This window comes from Oryctolagus cuniculus, chromosome 4, assembly GCF_964237555.1.
Source record: "Oryctolagus cuniculus chromosome 4, mOryCun1.1, whole genome shotgun sequence".
NCBI classification, from domain to species: domain Eukaryota; kingdom Metazoa; phylum Chordata; class Mammalia; order Lagomorpha; family Leporidae; genus Oryctolagus; species Oryctolagus cuniculus.
In genome coordinates, this window is record NC_091435.1 from 11,346,727 (window position 1) to 11,365,012 (window position 18,286).

The following is an 18,286-nucleotide window of genomic DNA, read 5'->3' on the forward strand; positions in this document are numbered from 1 at the left end:
ATGGGTGCAGGGGCCCAAGGACTCAGGCCATCCTTCGCTGCTTTCCCAGGTGCATTAGCAGGGAGCTGGATAGGAGGAGGAGCAGTCAGGACACAAACCACAGCCATTTGGGATGCCGGTACCACAAGCAGAAACTTAACCTGCTATGCCACAGCACCCATCCCTCTCTATTACTTTTTAAAACTGTCTCCCCTTCAACCTTTCCTTGCACTTAACCAGTTGAGAGTAAAAATCATCAGAAAAATTCAAATGGAGTAAGCACTTGACTCCAGTACATCAATGGTAGGGAGAAAATAGAAATGTACCTTGTCCCAAAGGGTCGCAGAAAAGGGAAAAGGCCCTCTCATTAGCCACAAGCGGGGCCACTCTCTAGGAAACAAAGGTCCAACCAGCAATCGGGACCAGGACCAGAAGCATCCGCAGGAGCTTCACTGCTCCACCACCACCACCACTACCACCACCACCAAGCTCTCCATCTTCTTTCCCTTGCTCCTCTTCTCTCCCTAAATCAGCTCTTTGCTGGAGCCCCTGCCCTAGGCAACAGAACCCAACACCCACCCCAAACCACTGCCACCACTACCAGTGCAGCGCAGCAGGGGTCCAGGTGTTGGCCTTCCTGGTGGGCACTCTGTACCTGTCTGCCCAGGCCAGGATTATTACACCATGTGCACGGGGCGACACCGTCCACGTCACAAGGCAAACTCTGCTGGCTGGCTTCACGGGTCTGAGTACCAGATCTGTCGCTTACCAGCTGCAGGGGCGAGGAATGTCTGATCCCGCAGGCTGCACAAGGCCAACTAAATCACCTGGTCTGGCCCTGCCAAGACAACCGCAAGCAAGACTAGAAATTCAATCAACCAATAGCAGGCTAATTTTTAAATTGATCATTTTGTATGGCTTGCGAACGATGCTATCAATAGCCAAATGGCCCTTGGCCAAAAAAAAAAAAAAAAAAGGTTCCCCACCCTTGAGCTACAGAATCAGAAGTAACTCACTTAAGCTCTTTTTGCCTTGACCATAAAATGGAAGTCATTAGTACACCACCTGCTCTGCAGAGTTCCTGGGAGTATCAGACAAATCACTACATGCATGTCACCTGTACACGGCAAGCGCTCAGTAACATGTCAGCTATTACCACTACACTTCCAAAGTACTGCGGCTTTAAAAAGCTTTGCAGAGCCAGCGCCGCGGCTCACTAGGCTAATCCTCCGCCTGCGGCGCCAGCACTCCAGGTTCTAGTCCCGGTTGGGGCGCCGGATTCTGTCCCAGTTGCCCCTCTTCCAGTCCAGCTCTCTGCTGTGGCCCGGGAAGGCAGTGGAGGATGGCCCAAGTGCTTGGACCCTGCACCCGCATGGGAGACCAGGAGAAGCACCTGGCTCCTGGCTTCGGATTGGCGCAGGGCGCTGGCCGTAGCGGCCATTTGTGGGGTGAACCAACGGAAGGAAGATCTTTCTCTCTGTCTCTCTCTCACTGTCCAACTCTGCCTGTCAAAAAAAAAAAAAAACGCTTTGCAGAGCAGTATTTGGACTAACAGTTAACACACTGGTTAAGATGTCCATGTCCCACATCACAGTGCCTGGGTTCAAGCTCTACCTTCATTTCCAATACCAGCTTCCTGCTCATGTAGACTCTGGGAGGCAGTAGCGATGGATCAAGTAATTGGCTTCCTGTCATCCACTTGAAGACCTGGACTGAGTTTCCAGCTCCTGGCTTTGGTCCAGCCCAGTCCCTGTTGTAGGTATTTGGGGAGTGAAACAGAGGAGCTCTATCTCTGTCTGCCTCTCAAATAACTTTTTTTGTTTTTTAGAGAAAGAAAGAAAGCAACTACTTGGCATCAAGTCTTGGCACAGAATCACAAAACAAGCACAACTTTCTGAAAATGATTTAAAATACTCCTGCTTTTTCCAGCTACCTATCTGTGTAGGGCTAGCATATTTCACAAAACCCACTGCGGGAGCAGATACAGGACAAGAACCCAGCTACTTTCTATTCAGCCAGCCATGAAACAGATTTGCAAATGGTAAAGCAACACTACTCCTCTCACTAAATTTTTTGTTTTGTAAATAGTTTTCATTTTTAAAATGTTAGTTATGTTAATGTGCAATGGGTTCATTACAGAGATTTTAAATGAATTAGGTGGCCCTGTCACCACTGTTCTCCTTACTTCCATGGCACTACCCAACACTCAGCAGACAAGCAGTCCAGTCAGCTCTCCATAGCTGGGAGTTCTGCATCCACAGACCCAACAGAGGGCAGAAAACATTAGGTAAAAAGAAGTAGACCTGTATTAAAAAGTACATATTTTTCCTTGTTATTATTCCCTAAACAATAAGAGTGTAACAACTATTTGTACACCATTTACATTGTATTAAGTCTTCTAAGGAACCTCGTGATGATTTATAGCACATGGAAGGGTGCGTATAGGGCATACGCAAATACTACGCCATCTTAGAGGAGGGACTTGAGCACCAGGGACTCTGGTGTCCAAGAGGTTCCTGGAACCAGTGTCCCAGATCCTGAAAGATGACCACAGTTGTAGCACAGCTGCAGGGCATAAGTGTGAAGGGATGGCACAGTCTTAGAGGAGACACCTTCTGCAACACAGGAGAGCAAGGAGTCATCTACCTCTTCCTTCTCTGTTCTCTCAAGGAGCAAAGGCGCAGTGTGAACAGGACAGATTCACGAGAACCTGTCTTTCTGGGAGTGGAAAGCAGGCCCAGACAGGAGGCAGAGTCACTTCCTGAGAGGGAGGGAGGTCAAATGGCTGAGGGAGAGGCAGGGGGCTGGAGAAAAGGGTCAGGATTGGCACAGGGTCTTTGAGGAACGAAGGAATGGAGAGAAAGCTGATGAGGACCACTTGGCAGGACACAACTGAAAGTGATGGACAAAACTCTACAAGGTCGGAGGCTGTTCTTCCGCCCACTCTCAGCTGCAAACACAGGAAAACGGGACAGAGCCGAGCTCGTCCAGGGATGGGGGACTGCAGGCCAGGAATGACAGAACAACAGCAGTGCAAGGAAATAGGTGACATGACCCACTCTGAGGTCCCAGCACAGCTGGACAAAGAAGGAAATAAAACCAAGAGGAAACTGACAACCTGATCTATAAGAGGGAGAAAGTCAAGTACATTTCCGGATGGGGCTGATGACCAAAAATTATAATCAGGTGTGATCATAGACCCATGCCATTCTGGAAAGGGTCAAGTTGCTGTCATTTCCTGAGTCCAACAAGAAAAGCAGATGATGGGGCCGGCACTGTGGCACAGCGGGTAAAGCCGCCACCTCCAGTGCCTCCTTGGGCCATCTTCCACTGCTTTCCCAGGCCATAGTAGAGAGCTGGATCCAAAGCGGAGCAGCTGGGTCTCGAACAGGTGCCCATATGGGATGCCGGCACTGCAGGTTACCTGCTACGCTACAGCATCAGCCCATACAGTGCTTTAAGATGAACAAGAAACAACCCAAAATTCTCCTATGCAAACTATACTAAGCATTTAAATATAAACAGAAATCTGTTTTGATTAGTTCATATACACTTGATTGTTCTGATGCATTTTTATTGTTTCATTAAAAACCATCACAAAAAAAAAAGGAAGGTCGCCCATATCCTCCCCACCTGACTGCTGTATACAGTGACCATGGGTCATGTGGGTCTTCTGCCTCACCTGCCTGTTCTCCTAACAGATCCCATTTCTCCCTGCCCCCTCCTGTGAATTCCAGGGGTTTAAATACTGAGCTCACAACCCAGGTGCAAAAGGTGGAGGCAAGCATTTGACGTGGTGGTTAAGACACTCTTCAGACTCCAGCTCTCCATCCTGGAGTGCCGGATTCAAGTCCCAGCTCCACTCCCAATTCCAGCTGCCTGCCAAAGTCACCCTGGGAGACAGCAGGTGATGGGTCAACTAGTCGGGTCCCTGTCACCCATGTGGGAGACCTGACTCTAGCTCATGGCTCCAGCTTCATCTTGGCCCAACCCTGGTTGTTGCAGGCATTTGGAAACTGAACCAGTGAATGGTAGGCATCTCACTCTGCTTTGCAAAAAATAAAATAAAATAAAAATAAGTAACAATTTTAAAAAGGGGGACAAGGGCCCAGGATAGCCAAGAGTACCACATTCCCCGGGTCCTAGTGGTGACTGCTTCAGGCACAGAATCCTTGGACTTGGCAAGTTCATGAGTCAATATGTTTATAGTTTGCTTCTTCCACTTGCAATGAAAAAGTCCAGATAAATCTAATTATGAATAAGAATAACTGTGGCAAGGAAGTGACCTTCCTTTGCCTGCCTTCTTCCTACTATAATTTTTTCTTCTTCTCTTATCACTTTTTTCCTCTCCCCACCCAATTCCTTTTAGATAAAGGGACTACCAAAACCTACAATGCTATTTTTTCTGTCAAAGTTGAAGATTCCTGACATATGACATCACCATAGGACAGAAAGCTAACCTAAGAACCAAGCCCAGGCCCAGGTAACCACACCGTGATTCAGTCTCTTGATATTTCATTATTTAAGAGTCTTGTTTCGGTGGCTGCAAGCTGGAACACACGTCAAACTCACTCCATATATGGACGCAACAACAGTGTACACTATGAACACCTCTCTTTTTTTTTTTCACATGAGTACAAATTTTTACAGGAAATAGCATCACTGAAACTCTAGGGCACTTGGAAGTTCAAAACCTCTTCCTTCCTGTATTCCCTCAGCTAGAGAATCCTACAGGTTTAGAACAGGTCAAAGGCAGCATTTGCATTTGCAAAATGGCCTTTCCAATCAAATCAGGATTATCCGAATTAAATGTGTGTAACCTCAGTGTTTCTTGCTATCCTTAATGTTTATTTTATATGGAGAAAGTAACAAATTCACAACTTCCTCAGATAACAGTAAAAGAAAAACAAGAAAGAAAGAAAAAGACACAAGGATAAAGTAGTACAGGTTGAGTATCCCTTACCTGAAATGCTTGGGACCAGAAATGTTTCAGATTTTGCAACATTTGCCAGCTGAGCATCCCTAATTTAAAAAGGTCCAAATCCAAACCTTTTTAAGTGTTATATTGGTGTTCAGAAAGTTTAGGATCGTGCAGCATTTCAGATTTTCCATTTACGCAACTCAATGTCTATTAGAAAAAGGATACAGTGCTGGGAATGATGGGAAAATTCAGAAACCAACTCTGTCTGCCTAAACCAAAACAAGGGGAACTCAGGAACAGGGGCCGGGGCTGTGGCACAGCAGGTAAAGCTGCAGCCCGCAGCATCAGCATCCCAGATGGGCTGATCCACTTCCAACCCAGCTCCTGGCTAATGCACCTGGGAAAGCAGCTTGGGCCCCTGCACCCACTTGGGAGACCCCAGATGAACCTCTTGGCTCCTGGCTTCGGCCTGGCCCAGCCCTGGCTGTTGAACAAGAGCACATAAGGGAATAGAAGAGAAAGACTGACAGCTGTCAGACTCAAGGCATGTTCTCTCTGCTTGCTGCTGTTCTCTCCATCCATAAACCACCTTTCTGTGTTTCCAAACACAGCTGGCATTAACTCTCAACTATTTACCTTTGAGCATGTTAAGGCAAACTCTTTCTCTTCAGCCTAATTTCAAATTCCCATAGAAAGGACATGGGTTGGGTCAGCTTGGTTAGTTGTCCGACCTGAGTGGATGGAACATCTCTCTCTCTCTCTCTCTCTCCACTGCTCTGCCTTTTCAAGTAAATAATTTTTTACAAAAAAAGAATAAATAATGTTATCATACAGATACAAGTACAAAGCTAAATAGAAATGTTTATATCCATAGGTAACTGAAAGTGGAGTCAATTCAACATTTCTGTCTTGCCCCCGCCATCCACTCTCCATATAACATCCAGATGGGTCTTTCTCAACAAAAGCAAACCATGGGGCTTTCTGCTTAATCTCCTACTTCTCATGGATTCTGAATAAAGGCCAACTTGGCCCCTCTCTCCTGGATGCCTCACCTGTCTGCCTGGTCGCTCTGGCCTCCAGGCTCTTGGGTCCCCAAACACACATGCATTCAACATGCCAGCAAATGACTACTGTGTGTTCTCCAAGCTGCAAGCACTCTTCTGGGTCCTAGAGTTAAGAGTGGGAACAGCAGACATCACATTTCCTGCCCTCATGCAGCTGAGATCCTAGTAACTGAGTTTTTTTCCTACTCAATTTATCTAGTCATTTAAAGAATATTAAAACTGGGGCTGGTGCTGTGGCACAGCGGGTAAAGCCGCTGCCTGTAGTGCCAGCATCCCATATGGATGCCGGTTCAAGTCCCGGCTGCTCCACTTTCGATCCAGCTCTCTGCTAAGGCCTGGGAAAGCAGTAGAAGATCGCCTAAGTCCTTGGGCCTCTGCACCCGCATGGGAGACCCGGAAGAAGCTCCTGGCTTCGGATTGGCGCAGCTCCAGCCATTGCGGCCCACTGGGAAATGAAGCAGCAGATGGAAGACTTCTTTCTCTGCATCTCCTTCTCTCTGTGTGTAACTCTGACTTTCAAATAAATAAATAAATCTTAAAAAAAAATGTTAAAACTACAACTGTGGGCGGCACTGTGGCATAGTCGGTGGTTAAGCCACTGCCTGAAGTGCCAGCATCCCATACGGACGCCGGTTCTAGTCCTGGCTTCTCCATTTCCCTGCTGATGCACCTGGGAAAGTAGCAGAAGATGGCCCCTGCACCCATGTGGGAGATCCGGAAGATCCTGGCTTCGGCCTGGCCCAGCCCCAGATGTTGTGGCCAATTAGGAAGCAAAGCAACGGATGCAAGACCTCTCTGTGTCTTCTCTCCCTCTCTCTCTGCAACTCTGCCTTTCAAAGTAAATTAATCTTAAAAAAAAAAAACTACTATAATTTTATCTGAAGGGATCTAAAAGCAAACAGTGCCACCTGTTCAGATAAATTATCAATTACTGACTTTGTTTAACAGTAATTATTTATTGAAAATGGAGGGAGGAGGAACTATTACTCACTGAAACCTTTACACGCCAAGAATGGCACTAATACTTTGGTCAATTTTCCAAAGATTCAATCATTAAAAGCTATACAGCTTTTATACCTCAGTTGCCAAAATGTAACAATTCATCAAGAACAAGGCACTTGAGTTTCAAATAATCTCAGAAATAAAGGGTATTGCTTTTGAAATCTATTATCTTAATTTTACAGCAGAAATGATTTTTGGAAAAGACTGAATCCATAATACAGATTTATTATAAATGATGCACAGGAATGATGTGTTTATACAGTGACTTGATATAAAACAACACAATGCCCTCATTAGAACAATAAACCTGCTCAGGAAATCTGTGTTGGAGCGAAGTAATTATCCCTACACACACACACACACACACACACACACACACAAACACCCCAAATGCCTTCAACGGCATCTTGATTCAATGCTTTGATCATAAGAGTCAGTGCTGCCACAACTACATTAGTAAAGATGGCCAGCTGACTTTGTCCTTTTTCATGAACCTTATCCACGCCTTGCAATTGCATGCCATCAAACACTACAAGGATTTACAGATAAAGTGCGAGGAAAAGCAATCCCAGTGCTCACTATAACCAACAGGGGATCAAAAGCACCAGCCTCTTATATTAGAGGGGTCGTTTAATTTTACCCACCAAAGATAAAACTTTAGCCGCTGGCTCTGACCTTGCTATTTCCACATTCACGTATAGCTGAATCCAGGACTCTGCCACATCCCTCAGTTCACCTCCTGGCTCTACTCAGCATCAACCCGGCACAGCACGGTGCAACCCTGCACTACACAACAGTGCAGGCAGGTTTTGGTGATCAGCTGAAAAACTGAGCAACAGCCGCCCCACCTCACTAGTCAGTCCAGACAAACTCAGGCCAGAGCTGACGCCAAAACAATGTCACCAACATTGTCTCCAAGCTACCTATCAATTCTGCTTCAAAAAAGGCTAAGAGGGGCTGGCGCTGTGGTTTTGCAGGTAAAGCCCCCGCCTGCAGTGCCGGCATCCCATATGGGCACTGGTTCAAGTCCCAGCTGGTCCACTTCCATCCAGCTCTCTGCTATGGCCTGGGAAAGCAGTGGAAGGTGGCCCTGCACCCGCGTGGGAAAACCCAGAAGAAGTTCCTGGTTTCAGACTGGCTGAGCTTTGGCCATTGCCACCATTTGGGTAGTGAACCAGCAGATGAAAGATCTCTCTCTACCTCTGCCTCTCAAATAAATAAATCTTTAAAAAAAAAAAAAAAAAAAAAGCTAAAACAGTTTAAGACAGCAGTGGTGAATTCCAAGACATTAGCTTGTTTGAAATTCACTTTGTTAAAAGGCTGCAAACTTTAGGAACAAAAGCTTAACTTCCAGGCCGGGCGCCTTGGCTCACTTGGCTAATCCTCCACCTGTGGCACCGGCATCTCATAAGGGCACTGGGTTCTAGTCCTGGTTGCTCCTCTTCCAGTCCAGCTCTCTGCTGTGGCCCGGGAGTGCAGTGGAGGATGGCCCAGGTGATTGGGCCCCTGCACCCACATGGGAGACCAGGAGGAAGCACCTGGCTCCTGGCTTCAGATCGGCACAACGCCGGCCGTAGCGACCATTTGGGGGGTGAACCAATGGAAGGAAGACCTTTCTCTCTGTCTCTCTCTCTCATTGTTTGTAACTCTACCTGTCAAATAAATAAATAAATTTAAAAATAAAAAAGCTTAACTTCCTTCACATCTACTAATATATTTTTTGTTTGTTTGTTTGTTTTTTAATTATCTCCTGGTCGATCTATGACCTCTCTCCACATTTAGATATTCACACAGACCACCTCAAATCTGCAGACTGATCAGTGTGAAAATGCCTAGACAGATCCCCATTGCCTGCCCCATCACACTTCTGTAGAGTCTAATGTGTGCAAGGCAAGGCTGCATCACAAGTGAATTGCCTTTTCAGATTTCAGTTACAGAGGTGCTTCTCCATCACTCCAGTCTTGTTTTTCATGCAGGGTACTTGAGGGAAACCACCAAGGGAAAGATAACACGACCGCTTTGACAAATGAATGACAGACAGTTGATAAGGCTTATATGTGAGCTAACTTAGCCAACCAACTCCCTGCCTAACATATACATCAACCAACATGAGGACTAAGTTAGTCCACAATAGAAATCAGGATATAAAAATCACCCGAATGTCTATAAATATATGTCCAGTAAATGGACTAAGAGTTTTAGGCTCTACAGTTAGAAATCTGCTTAGAAATAGCTAGAGTTAGAAACATACCAGGGAATTCCAATTCAATCCCATCAAGGTGGCATGTACCAATGCCATCTCACTAGTCCCAGTGATCAATTTCTGTTCACAATTGATCATAATGATAGGACTAAGAACCAAAGGGATCACATAAATAAGAATAGTGTCTGCAAATACGAGCTGATAGAATAAAAGAGGGAGAGAATGATCCAACATGGGAAGTGAGATACACAGCAGACCCATAGAATGGCAAATGTCCTAAACAGCACTCTGGCCTCAGAATCAGCCCTTAAGGCATGCGGATCCAGCTGAAAAGCCCATGAGAGTATTGCAGGCATGGAAAGCCAAGACACTCTGGGGGAAAAAAAAAAACAACAAACCTAAATGAAAGATCTCCGCACGTGAGATCCCAGTGGAAAGAACAGGTCATCAAAGAAGGAGGTACCTTTCTCTGAAGGGAGGAGAGAACTTCCACTTTGACCATGGCCTTGTCTAAATATGATCAGAGTCAGTGAACTCAGGGGGCTTCCATAGCCTTGGCAGCTCATGACAAGAGCCTAGGGTGATTACTGAGGCCATAAACAAGAGTGTCAATTTGTTAAGTCAACAACAGGAGTCACTGTGCACTTACTCCTCATGTAGGATCTTTGTCCTTAGTGTGCTGTACATTGAGATTTAATGCTATAACTAGCACTCAAACAGTATTTTTCACTTTATGTTTCTGTGTGGGAGCAAACTGTTGAAATCTTTACTTAATGTATGCTAAACTGATCTTCTGTATATAAAGAGAAACGAAAATGAATCTTGATGTGAATGGAAGGGGAGAGCGAGTGGGAAAGGGGAGGGTTGCAAGTGGGAGGGATGTTATGGGGGGGAAGCCATTGTAATCCATAAGCTGTACTTTGGAAATTTATATTCATTAAATAAAAGTTTAAAAAAATAAAAATAAAAATAAAAGAAAGAAATCTGCTTAGTCAGTTGCCGGCTGGCTGAGTTACTGAACTGCTGGTACCTCAGTTTCCAAGGCAAATTAAGCTGTAAAATGAGAGATTTTGTGATGTTCAAGGGAGTTGATGCATATACATGCTGTGAAAGGACTTGGCAGATGTTAGCCATCACTATTACAGGTACATGACTTTCTGGCTTTTCATATCACACTAGTGGACAGGTCATACTAGCATTTCATTATTTCTCCCAAAAGTAAAATGTCACCAGGCTTGTCACTGGTTAAGTCCAAGAGGCTCACATACCACATCAGAGTGTAAATTGCTACAACCTTTCTAAATGGTAAATTGGAAACACATATCAAAAATCTTAAAACTTATCATATCTTGGGGCCAGCTTTGTGGTACAGCAGGTTAAGACACTGCCTCCAGAGCTGGCAGCCCATATGGGCACTGGTTCAAGTCCCAGCTGCTCCACTTCCAACCCAGCTCCCTGCTAATGTGTCTGGGAACGTGGCAGAGGATGGCACAAGGGCTTGGGCCCCTGCACCTACTTGGGAGACCTGGAAAAAGCTCCTGGCTCCTGGCATCAGCTTAGCCCAACCCTGGCTGTTGCAGCCATCAGGAGAGTGAACCAGCAGATGGAGGATTGCTCTCTCTACCTCTCCCTCTGTCTGTAACTCTGCCTTTCAAATATATATATATGTATGTATGTGTGTGTGTGTGTGTATGTCATGTATTTCATCCTGCCATTCCACTTCTAGAAACTTACCCTGAAGGGAAAATCTTACAGATATATGCAGAGCAAGCATTCCAAGGTTACTGACTGTGGTGGAAGGAAAAAACAAACTAATACCTAACAAAAATAAACTGGTTAAATCATTACAGATTCAACACAAAATACTATTCAGTTAGAAAAACTGAATAACTGAATTTGCAGTGGACATAAGACATTCATGATCTTAAGCAAAAAAAAAGTTATATGTATGTGTATATATATATAGCTGGATATCAAAAACTGTAGATGAAGTTACATGCACATAAAAAAAGGATTTGGAGAGACATGCACTCTAATGGTGGAATTATGGGTATTCTATAATTTTATACTTTTATTTTCCTATATTTCAATTTCTCTACTTTTTTTAATATAAGGGATATTAGCTGATCATCAAAAAATATCATTGGGGCAGGTATTTGGGTGTAGTGATTAAGATATAGCTTGGGACACCTGCATCGGTGTCAGAGTGCTTGGGTTCAAGTCCCAGCTGTTTCCCATTCCAGCTTCCTGCTAATGCAGCCATCAGGGGGCACCTGTGATGGATCAAGAAGTTGGGTCCCTGTCACCCACATGGGAGACCCAGACTGAGTTCCTAGCTTTCGCTGTTGCTGGCACTTGAGGACTGAATCAGCAGATGGGAGATCTCTATCTGTCTCTTTCTCTCTGCCTTTCAAAAAAAATGATTAGAAAAAAAATCAGGGGGCTGGCACTGTGGCATAGCAGGTTAAGCTGCTGCCAGCAGTGCCAGTATCCCTATGGGCACAGGTTCAAGTTCCAGCTGGTCCACTTCCTATCCAGCTCCCTGCTTATGCCTGGGAAAGCAGTGGAAGATGACCCAATTGTTTGGGCCCCTTCACCCACGTGGAAGACCCAGAAGAAGCTCCTGGCTCCTGCCTTTGGATTAGTCCAGCTACAGCCATGGTAGCCATTTGGGGAGTGAACCAACAGATGGAAGATCTCTCTCTCTGTAGCTCTGCCTTTCAAATAAATAAAATAAATATTAAAAAAAAAAAAAGATAATCAGACTGGTTCTAAAGTAATACAATTAAGTTGAAAGTGATCACAAGATTTCATTTTTGGCCGGCGCCGGGCTCACTAGGCTAATCCTCCGCCTGTGGCACAGGCACACCGGGTTCTAGTCCCAGCCGGATTCTGTCCCGGTTGCCCCTCTTCCAGGCCAGCTCTCTGCTGTGGCCAGGGAGTGCAGTGGAGGATGGCCCAAGTGCTTGGGCCCTGCACCCGCATGGGAGACCAGGAGAAGCACCTGGCTCCTGGCTTCGGACCAGTACAGTGTGCTGGCCACAGCGCTCTGACCGCAGCAGCCATTGGAGGGTGAACCAACGGTAAAGGAAGACCTTTCTCTTTCTCTCTCTCTCACTGTCCACTCTGCCTGTCAAAAAAAAATTCATTTTTAAAATTTGTATTTACATTATATTTCATAGTTCCTAAAATACTTTTAATGTTTAAGCTAGTTATCACCTAAAAACTATACATATTTAATAAAAGAAATTAGTAAGAACTCTTTTTTCTTTTTAAAGATTTATTTATTTATTTGAAAGGCAGAGTTACAGAGAGGCAGAGGCAGAGAGAAAGGTCTTTCATCTGCTGGTTCACTCCTCCAGATGGCTACAACGTCTGGAGCTGTGCCGATCTGAAGCCAGGAGCTTCTTCTGGGTCTTCCAAGTGGGTACAGGGACCCAAGGACTTGAGCCATCTTCTACTGCTTTCCCAGGCCATAGCTGAGCGCTGGATCGGAAGTGGAGCAGCGGAGACTCGAATCAGCACCATATGGGATGCCAGTACCGCCGGCGGCGGCTCTACCTGCTACGCCACAGCGCTGGCCCTGTGGGACCTCTTTAAGCAACAGACTTTACTTGTTAGCATAAAGTATAGTAGCATGAAAACTGTTAACTTTTGACTTTGATATATTTTATATTTGAATTGAATTTTAAATGTGATATTTCATCAAGATAACCGCAATTTATTCAATGGATGTGCCCCAACTTATGTAAGCACTTAGAAGTATTTAAATTTGGGGGCCAGTGTTGGGGCTCAGCAGGTTAAGCCTCCACTGACAAGGCCAGCATTCCATATTGGAGTGCTGACAGGAGGTCCTTCACTGCTGATCCAGCTTCCTGCTAATGCAAGTGGATGAGTACCAAGTGCCTGGTCCCCTGTGATCCACATGGGAGACCCAGATGGAGCTCCTGGCTCCCAGCTTCAGACTCGGCTGCTGTGGCCATCTGAGGAGTGAGATAACCAGCACAGGGAAGATCTCTCTCTCTCTCTCTATTTGATGTTCTGCCTTTCAAGTAAGTAAATCTTTTTTTTAAAAAAAGTATTAAAGCTTTATCGATATTTCAGCTGAGAAAACTGAAGGCACGGAGAGGTTAGGTAACCAGAAGAAAGTCACCGGCTGCGTGAGCAAACCCAGTCTTTGCCGTTAAGCACCTGTGGCAGATTCCAAAAAACGGACGTGAAGGTTGGATTCCCGTGAAACCTGTAACTGGGAAGCACACCAATTTTCTACACTTTCTGGAAACCGGTTTTTATGGCATAAAATGATTTACTGCAGCACTGTGGCTTAAATGTATGTTTTGAGTGTCTAGGGCAACACTTTGCTGGAAGTCGTCTTTCCTGCTTATCTAAACCTAGGGCAGTCTGTGCCCAGGAGAGGCCCCATCTTTCCAACACTATCCAAACTCACAGAAATCATTAGGGTGTAGTGCTTGTGGCTCCTAATTTATAAATTCAGGGACCACTAAGTGATGAGATTGACTTCACAAGTAATATAGCTTAAAAAACTGGCTGCACCACTCATCCACTCAGCAAATGCTTCCTTGAGGTCCTCCAGGCACTATTTCAAGCACTGGGGATACCAAGTTGAACTTCTGTCTGCAATTCTGGAATGTATATTATAGGTACAATTACCTATCTTCAAAGTCAAGACCACTAGATTTGTATCAGCAGCCAAAGGTATAAAGCTCATTCTGTCACTTGAAAAACTCGCTATCGGAGTCAGGAGATGCCCAGGGAGGAAGCATGGCAGACGACAGTGGTTCTCCAACCTTCTTGTGTGGGAGAAATTCCTGGAGAACTTGCGGAAGATAATGATTCGTCTGGTTCTGTGGCACAGTGACAAGAAACCTGTATGTTACCAAGCACTTCAGCTAATGCTGATGGTAAGTGACAGTGATCTGAGGTCCAGACTTCGAGACATCCAATCAGTAAGTGGAGCAGTTCAGCAGGCAATGACCATTCAAAACAGAACAGCCTGGGGCAGTGGAGTTTGAACTGAGTGATGTAAACACAATCCCCAGGAAACCCTTGCCTGTAACTCATAAATTTAGCAAATTCAGATGAATATGAATAGAGGAATTTACCAGCTCCTCCCACTTAATCCCTTACAGGAACTCGGAGTTTGCCTGGATTAAGCATTTGAGGAAAACAAACTTAAGGAAGCACTAAGAAAAAGGAAATTGCCAGTTAACTGCAAAGAAAAGAGACGAAAGCAAGCAAGCAAGCTAAGAGGGGCAAATATTTCCCAGAACTAACTTTTGCTAGCACTCATTTTATGCCCTATTTCACAATGCTTAGTGTCGGACAATCCACGGGGTTCCAAAGTACATTAAAAATGTGTTCATTTCCTCTCCTACTCGGGCAGAATAATAATAGATCTTTGTGGAGGTATCATGCTATCATGCTCTCCAGCGATTCCATCCGACACAATCTCAGATAAAGAAACACCATATTTTTAACTGTACCATCAGAAGCCCTCCTTTCTGGGCTACTTCTAAGCGTCTGAAACATTTTAAACACTATCACGGAATTAGTACCCTTCATTTCTTAATTCAGTACCCTTATAAGTTCCTGGGTTTCATTCCAAAATCTCCTGCAGAATCTCTCTCTCTCTCTCTCTGTAATGTTATAAGCACTCATTAGAACGACATGTCACGAGCAAACTAGGAGACATTTTTAAAGCAAAAGCAGTATTTTGTTCTCAGAGATGGACCAGTAGAAGCAATAACGATGAAGGGTATTTGAAAAGTCATCTAAAAATAAAGGCATCCCAGCAAACGCATTCCTGCCCTGTGGGGGCTCCGGGTGGCATCGCGCAACCCCGCTGGCCTGCGGGCTGCCGGCTGCGGCTCCTGCCCCTCGGTAATCCAGGCGATCCCCGAGCCTTTCTGTCCATCCGTCCAGCGGGATTAGTCAGACCGCCTCTCCGCTGACAGAGCTGAGGCTTTCCAGACGCATCTGCGCGCACGGCGTCTGCTGGCATTGTGCACACTTTTCAATGGGTCTGTTTCCACGCTCCGTGCGCCTGGACCGCGGAACGCGCACGGATGCCGGCAGCGGAGCACAAAGGGCGGCTTCTGGCCGGCTCTGCCGCCCCGATCGGCACCGCGGATGGCAAAGTTGGAAAGAAACTTTCCCATGGACGAGGCTCTCAGGAATGCCCGCGGCCCCAAGCTCCGCCGAGAAGCCGCCCACCTCCCTCCCCAGGAGCCAAGCCCCGTTCGCTCCGCGTCCCAACAAAAGACTGCCCGCAGGACGCGCAATCCACGAAGTTGGCAGACGGAGTGAAAGGACGGCGCGCCCATCCCTCGCGGGGCCAAGCAAAAGCCACCGCCGTGGGGCCTGGGGTCCACGCCACAAAGCCCCGCCGGTGCGAGGGGACGCGCGGACCCCGGGGACGCGCCCGCCCGGGAGCCCGCAGCGGCGGCCCCGCCGCTCGCCCAGGGCCGGGCGGCATCGCCTGCCCTTCACTGACAGGGTCTCGTCCGCACGCCGGAGAGGAGAGGGGCGAGCCCGGGCTCGAGGCCCCGGCACGGGCGGGCGGCGCACGCCGCTCCCTGCCAGCTCGGGGGCTCGGCGAGCCTGGCCCTGCCCGGCAGCCGAGGGCAGCGAGGTCAGCCCCGGGAGCATCGCGCGCCCGCGACGCCCCTGGCCAGGGAGGGAGCCCGCCCGCCGGGCGGCCCCGAGCCCGTCCCCCGGCCGCTAGCGGCGCCCCGGCCTCCCGGCTTCGGGCAGCCGGCCGGCCCTCAGGACGAGGCAAGGACCGAGCGAGGGGCGGCCGCCGGCGCGCGGCCGAGGGCGAAGGGCGGCCCGGGGGGACGCGGGACGGGCGCCCCGGGCGGCCATCGCGCCGACCCTCACGCCGACCCCCGCCCCCGCCGCCGCCGCCCCGCCGCCGCCAGCGGTCCAGGCCGCCGCGAGCCTGTGCGCTTCTCACCTCATCTCCGGGCGGGTCCGCGCTGCCGCCCCGGGGACAAATCAGTGCAGCTCACACGTCGCGCCGAAGGACGCCGGAGCCGCAGCCCCGCACCATCCCCGCGCGCCCGCCCGCCCGCCTCCCGGTGCGTCCCGGAGCCCGCTCGGCAGCCTCCCTCGCGAGCCGCCGTACTACCGAGCAACCAAGCTGCGCTCCCGCCCCGCGTCCCTCTGCTCCTCTCTACCTCCTCCGATCCCTCCCTCACTCCCTCGCTCCCGCCTATCTCCTCATCTCCCTCTCTGGCCTCCCCCGCCTCCAACCACGCCTTCGCCTCCGCCCATAGATGGGTGGAGACAACATTCCGCCAATAGGAGGAAGGCTCCCGCACCTCCTCACCGCCTCCTACATCTGGCCCCGCCCACCGCAGGCATAAAAAGCCGGGAGGGGGAGGGCAAAAAAAAAAAGATGGAAGCCTGCAGAGTGACAGCCAAGTGAGCCAATCGGCAAGCTTAGAGTTGGCGGATTGAGAGTCTTGCAAAGGAGGCAACCGAAGGCTTCTAGTGTGGGAAATCGTTGTGGGGACCTATAGACTGGGTGTTCAACAATACGGTTGTATCTGACCGTCGGCCTGCCATGCACTAGATAGGATGCGTTCAACCTAAGAGAAGGCTTCCTAAGAGAGAACGCGGAGACGAAAGAGAAGCGGACACGGTCCGAGGAGGGAGCTAGAGAATACCGCTGGGATGGGGAAGGGTGTGGTGTTCAGGGAGATCTGCATAAAAGAGAACCCCTGCAGGCGAATCCTTTGTGGCCCATTTATTGGTAGCGCCCGAGGCGAGCCGAGCATACCGGGAGCTGTAGTTCCGAGTTCGGTTGCTACGGCGTTCTCCACAGCCTCTGCGAGTCCGGTCCCGCCCCGCCGGAGTGGCGGGCGGCCCGGCCAATGGGAGCACAGCCTGGGCCCGAGGGGGCGGGCTCTCTGCGGAACGCCTGGAAGGTGGCGGCGGAGGCGAAGGCGCAGGCCGTTGGGGCTGCTCCCCCGCAGGTGAGCCCCGGGAGGCGCGTTGTGTGGCTTGGGGAGCGGGACTTGGGGCGCGAAGGCTCGAGAGGCGCCCGGCGGAGCCGTCCGGCCCCGGGGAGGCCGTGGGTCGGCGTCGCACCCCGGTTTCAGCCGGCTCGAGCGCGGGCCTAGCTGAGCCGAGGCCGCCGAGGGGCGGGCGAGCCGCGGGGTGACTGACACCGCCCCGGCCCGTCACCGTTCGGGCTGCAGGTTCTCGCTCGCTCTGCATTTCCCTCCACACGCCCGGAGGCGGCGGGCTGCAAGTTTCCTTCCTGGAGCTGGCCCCCCGCGCGCGCCCCGGTTCTCGCGGTTCCCCCCGACTCGCCCCTCCGCCAGCTGCTCCCCGGCCTGCCTGTCCCTGCGCTGCGAGCAGTGAGCCGAGGCCAGCGCTTCTGTACCGTGCACTGAGCCCAGCCGCGGGTGCGGCCTGGAGCGGAGGCTGGAGCGGCCCCGGGGTCGCGGGAGAGAGCGGGCCCGGCCCTAGGGACCCCTGCTTCCCGCGTGTTCCCGCGTGCACCCGCCACGAGGCCGCGAGCTTCTGCCCCGCCCGTGGCCGGTGCGGATCGCCTGCGAGCCCCCCGTGCGGGCTTAGACGTCCAAGCAGCCACGTTTTTAAAAAGTGCAAAGAAACACGTGAACTTCAGTTGTGCTTATTGTAACCCAGTGTGCCCAAAATGCTATTATTTCAACAAACACCGGAGTCGGATAGTTTAAGAGTGAGATATTTCTTTCTTTTTTTCCGTATTAAGTCTTACAAATGTGATGTGTACTTAACCCTTAGGGCGCACCTCCGTATCTACAAGACACAGTTCCAGTGCTCAGTAGCCACCTGTGGCTTGTGGCGGTTACTGCACAGAGCGCATCCAACTGATAGGGCCCACACTGCAGAAAATTAGCCATGTTCCCATTAAGGTTGCGGTGACCAAATCCTCGGCTGCTTGGGAAATGCGCTTCCAAACTAAAGTGGTCTCTGCCCGATTCGCAGGAAAAATAGCTCACGTTTACTGAAAGCAAGCCTGTGCCCCGTGCTTCCATATTTTACTGTGTTTAACCCTTGCAGCAGTCCTTCGAGGTCATCACCATTGTTTCCGTATCTCGTAGC

General features: G+C 49.1%; 2 protein-coding genes across 13 annotated transcripts in view; one reads left to right on the forward strand and one right to left on the reverse strand.

The window, feature by feature from the left end:
• The window catches only part of ITSN1 (intersectin 1), a 222,353-nt gene extending 205,927 nt beyond the window's left edge, over positions 1–16,426 (reverse strand). For 5 of the 11 annotated variants that reach the window (XR_007914559.2, XR_011387720.1, XR_011387719.1 and 2 more), the window contains exon 1: positions 16,146–16,389. The gene's annotated coding sequence lies outside the window, so the exon portion shown is untranslated. Of the gene's footprint in view, positions 1–16,145 lie in introns of all 11 variants that reach the window. The other 6 variants (XM_051833606.2, XM_051833605.2, XM_051833604.2 and 3 more) reach the window with 3 other exon arrangements.
• Positions 16,427–17,016: 590 nt separating this feature from the next.
• Positions 17,017–18,286, forward strand: part of CRYZL1 (crystallin zeta like 1) — a 53,634-nt gene continuing 52,364 nt past the window's right edge. Inside the window, exon 1 of one of the 2 annotated variants that reach the window (XM_008274936.4) lies at positions 17,017–17,169. In XM_008274936.4, the coding sequence (XP_008273158.3) occupies positions 17,068–17,169 (102 nt within the window). In that variant the 5' untranslated portion in view covers positions 17,017–17,067. The remainder of the gene's footprint in view (positions 17,170–18,286) is intronic. The other variant, XM_002721285.5, reaches the window with a different exon arrangement.